This window comes from Mus pahari, chromosome 14 (assembly GCF_900095145.1).
Source record: "Mus pahari chromosome 14, PAHARI_EIJ_v1.1, whole genome shotgun sequence".
Classification (NCBI taxonomy): domain Eukaryota; kingdom Metazoa; phylum Chordata; class Mammalia; order Rodentia; family Muridae; genus Mus; species Mus pahari.
In genome coordinates, this window is record NC_034603.1 from 43,426,359 (window position 1) to 43,431,154 (window position 4,796).

At 47.6% G+C, this 4,796-nt stretch overlaps 1 protein-coding gene across 2 annotated transcripts in view; it reads left to right on the forward strand.

The window, feature by feature from the left end:
• Crk (CRK proto-oncogene, adaptor protein) overlaps positions 1 to 4,796 on the forward strand; it is a 30,697-nt gene continuing 25,901 nt past the window's right edge. The window contains exon 1 of one of the 2 annotated variants that reach the window (XM_021212544.2): positions 1 to 383. In XM_021212544.2, the coding sequence (XP_021068203.1) occupies positions 143 to 383 (241 nt within the window). In that variant the 5' untranslated portion in view covers positions 1 to 142. The remainder of the gene's footprint in view (positions 384 to 4,796) is intronic. The other variant, XM_021212546.2, reaches the window with a different exon arrangement.

Here is a 4,796-nt window from a genome sequence, read left to right on the forward strand (position 1 = left end):
GTGGGGAAGGCCCGCGGCCGCCGCCGCCATTTCGGGCGCTGCTGGGAGGCTGACACCGGAGCCGGTCCGCTGGGCGGCGGGCGCCAGGGCTGGAGGGGCGCGCGTGCCGGCGGCGGCCCAGCGTGAAGGCGCGGAGGCGGCCATGGCGGGCAACTTCGACTCGGAGGAGCGGAGTAGCTGGTACTGGGGCCGCTTGAGCCGGCAGGAGGCGGTGGCGCTATTGCAGGGCCAGCGGCACGGGGTGTTCCTGGTGCGGGACTCGAGCACCAGCCCCGGGGACTATGTGCTTAGCGTCTCCGAAAACTCGCGCGTCTCCCACTACATCATCAACAGCAGTGGCCCGCGCCCTCCAGTGCCTCCGTCGCCCGCTCAGCCTCCGCCGGGTGAGGGACAGGCGGGTGGGAGGCCCGGGCGGGGGTGAGGGCCGTAGAACCCTGGTCTGCTGCAGCAGGGACGTGGGCAGAGAGGGCTGGAGTGAACCTGGCGGGGGAGCTGCCTTCTGACCAAGCTGCTTCCCACCGACGAGCGAGATTGTGGGGGAGGAGGAGCTGCTCACCGAAGCCTCTGGGTGTGCCTTGGGAGCCGGGGAAGGGGAACTGCTGCGGCCCCGGGGTGGGGCTGGGCGCCAGGGTCAGGCCCAAGGGCAGGGCAGGGCCAGGCAACTTCGGGGACAATGAGTTAATGGGGGATGTTACGGGGACATCATTTGGCAGAGGTGCCCAGAATGGATCTGCTAATCCTACAAGTGGCTTTTAGGCTTGAAACGTTTCCTGCAGTGTTAGAGCCGGGTTTGGCCATACTCCCCTGGTGGCCTTCGGTAGGAAGTCACCACGTACTGGCTGGCTGGGAGGGATGGAGACACCCTCAGGAAGCCGGTCAGCTTTTTCCTTTCTTGGGCATTTTTCCAAAATATTTTTACCGTGCTCTTCCCTTGTGGAAGGTGGTGAACTAAGTGACTTGGTGATAGAAAAAAAATCCTTCTGTGACCAGCCCGGCGTAATTGAAGCCTAGCTGGCAAATTGTGTCCAAGAGGTTTTAAGTGTCCAAAAAACTGCCCGCTGCAACTAGAGTTTCTAGTTTCAAAGTGATTAGTTGAGGAAGATTTTTTTTTTCCTTTAGAAAATAAACCAGGCATGAGCCAGTGAGAACAACCTTGGAAGTGAATGGCACCACATTCTCCCTGGATTTACTTAAACAGTGTCAGACACATACTCTGGGTCTTTTCTTGCTCTCTAAGTTGGTGTTGTGGTCAGAATCTTACAGGATATGAGAACAGACCTGGCTGGAAGAGAATAATTATCCCACTGTTTCCTCGTCGAAGACCATTGAGCTGTAACTGTCTTAGCCGTATTATTGCAGTTGTCTGGCAATGTTAAGGGAATTCATGCACTTAGCCCTTGAAGTTTATGAGATGAACAGTGATTCTGAGATTTCTGTTTTCTCCAGCTTCTTGTTTTCTGGATGTTTGAAGTGCAAGCTTTTTCCTCCTAGAGCTGAGCTCGTCTCATGAATGGAGACTCCCAGGTTAGCCGTGTAGCAGACTTGCACTTTTAGGATAGCTCTAAATTAGACTCCCTTTGGCCACAAAGTGGGATAGACGGTTCTTTTTGTTAGCACACAGTTAAGGGGAGAATTTGAGTATTGAAGTCTTTTTAGTTAACAGATTTAGACCTTTCTATGTCTTGTTGGTGTTTTTTGTGAGATTTATTTATTATATGTAAGTACACTGTAGCTGTCTTCAGACACACTAGAAGAGGGTATCAGATCTCATTACAGATGGTTGGGAGCCATGTGGTTGCTGGGATTTGAACTCAGAACCTCTGGAAGAGCAGTCAGTGCCCTTAACCTTTGAGGCATCTCTCCAGCCCCTTGTTAGTTTGATAATATAAAATCAGATAGGACTATTTTTTTTTTAAATTTATTTATTATATGTAAGTAAGTACACTGTAGCTGTCTTCAGACACTCCAGAAGAGGGTGTCAGATCTCATTACGGATGGTTGTGAGCCACCATGTGGTTGCTGGGATTTGAACTTAGGACCTTTGGAAGAGCAGTCGGGTGCTCTTACCTGCTGAGCCATCTCACCAGCCCCCCAGATAGGACTATTAATGCAACACAATTGCCCTAAACAAAGTAAATTCTATTTTTGTGCTATCTGTAAAATAATCTATTGTTTTGTGTTAAGTGTAAGAGTAAGATGAAATGTTACCATGGAAATTCAATTATCAGCCAGATTTCATAGTTCATGCTTCTGATCCCAGCACCTAGGAGGCTGAGGTAAGAAGATTTTTACAAGTTCAGGCCATCCTGGGAAGCCTGGCGAGACTCTGCCTCACAGTAAGAGTTATGTTAGGGCATGTGGCTGGGGAGCTGGCTGAGGGGAGTTTATTTGCCTGGCATTGGGCATGCTAGGCTTTATCCCAAGGTTAGGGGTGAGGGATTCAGTCCTTGGCTTTCTCTGTGTTTTATTAGAAAATGTGGGGATAGCATCAGGCAGGCTGTTAGTTTAATATTTCTCTATACCTGGGCATTGTGGTTTTATATCTCAGTAGCTCCACCTTTTCAAAATAGGTGGTTGGCCTCGGAGAGAAGATTGCCAGTTTGTGGGTTAGGTGTGGAAAGTTCATTGGCTTTGTGGCAATTTGTCCTGTCATGTTCCCCAATTTCTCTATAGGTCAGTCAGTTTACTTTCTGTCTTTATGATGGTTACTTAATCGCTGTTCTTCTCCTCATTAAGCTGGCTTTCTTTTGAAGCCACACAGGAATCACTTAAGTTTTAGAGAGGCATATATAATTTTAATAGTTAACACTTATTGGCTGATTATTATATACTAGATGCTTTGCTAAATACGATGTGTGCCTTATATATTCACTGTCAGTAAAACAATCCAATGAGTGAAATACTGCAATCTCCATTTATTAAAGTATTTTCGTTTGGTGCAGGGGGAGAGGAACTAGAAATCCAGTAACTTGTAACATTTAGTATGTAAACCAGAATTTGAACTAGACAGGGTGACCTGACCATGTATTGTATAGTTTTGATATTCTTTGTTTATTTGCTTTGGGATCTCTGCAGTGCACATAGGAAACTCCATTCTTTTGTTTTGAGGCAGGGTCTCATTCTGCAGCCCGAGCTGGCCTGCAATTATCTACATAAACCAGACTGGCTTTGAACTCAGATTCTTTTGCTTCTACCTCCTGACTACTATAATAGCCAGCAGCATGGCTCAGTAGGGAAAGGCACAAGCCTTGCAAACCCGAGAATCTGAGTTTGATCCTGGGATCCCAGGGTAGGATAAGAGAGGGAACCCCTGAAGGTTGTCCTGACCTCCACATGCCCACATCATTCGTGCACATCTATAGTTCTGGCTGGCCTAGAACTCATTATACTGTGTGCTCTTATAGTGATAAGAGGCATGTGGGGAAGTAAGATAGGCTGTGGATTGTCACCTTTTTTTTTTTTTTTTAAACATTTTTTTTAAATGTATTTATTATATGTAAGTACACTGTAGCTGTCTTCAGACACTCCTGAAGAGGGTGCCAGATCTCATTACGGATGGTTGTGAGCCACCATGTGGTTGCTGGGATTTGAACTCAGGACCTTTGGAAGAGCAGTCAGTGCTCTTAACCGCTGAGCCCTCTCTCCAGCCCGTGGATTGTCACCTTATCCCAGTAACCTTTTTTATTTGAGATAGGATCTTTTTGTACCCCTGACAGGGGACTAACTGTGTAGACCAGGCTAATTTCACTTCTTTTCTTTTTTTCTTTTCTTTTATTATATGTAAGCACACTGTAGCTGTCTTCAGACACTCAGAAGAGGGCGTCAGATTTGTTAAGGATGGTTGTGAGCCACCATGTGGTTGCTGGGATTTGAACTCAGGACCTTTGGAAGAGCAGTCGGGTACTCTTACCCACTGAGCCATCTCACCAGCCCCCCCAGGCTGATTTCTAACTTGTGAAGCTCCTCCTGCCGTTGCCTCGCTGTTGACATTACAGGCCTGAGCCATTAGGCCTGGCTCAGTGGCCCTATTTGAACTTCCCACAGATGATCTCCTGTGCTGCTCTAGCCTGGAGTATCTTTACTCTGGGCCAGAGCTGTAGGGTGAAGTTTATTTGAGTTTACAGGTCATGCTCTGTAAGGTTGGGCTTCAAAGTGAGCCTCTTGGGAAGACTTGGAACAATTGATCTACCAGTTTCTTCCACTTGAAATAATAGAGGACTAGACTTTGAGTCCTCTGAACTGAATGAGAAGGTGGGGGTGTGCCCAGCTTCTATCAATTGATAGAATTTTCATTTTAGCAAGAATGAGGGCCCTGGTTTCAGTCCCCAGCATCACACAGATCAATCTTAGTGACAGGCCTTTCATATCACCACTTAGGAGGTGGATCATCCCTGGCTGGGCAAGATCATCCCTGGCTGGGCAGTGAATTGGAGGCCAAAACCCAAACTTGAATGGAGAGGGAGGGAGGGAGGGAGGGAGGGAGGGAGGGAGGGAGGGAAAGAGAGAGAGAGAATGAGAATGCATATATATAATTTAATGACAGGGTCTCACTGTCATTCTGGCTGGGCTAGAACTCATGTAGCTCAGGCTGTCCTCAGAGAGCCATCTGTCTCTGCCTCCAGAGTGTTAGGATTAAAGGTGTGGGAAATTAGTTTGGTTTTGTGTGCATTGGTGTTTTGGATCCTTTGTAATGGAGTTACAGCCACTGCTCCTGACTGCTGAGCCATTTCTGCAGCTCCACCTGCTACTTCTTACTTGTAGAACCTTGGGCAATTTTTGTTATTTATTTATTTATT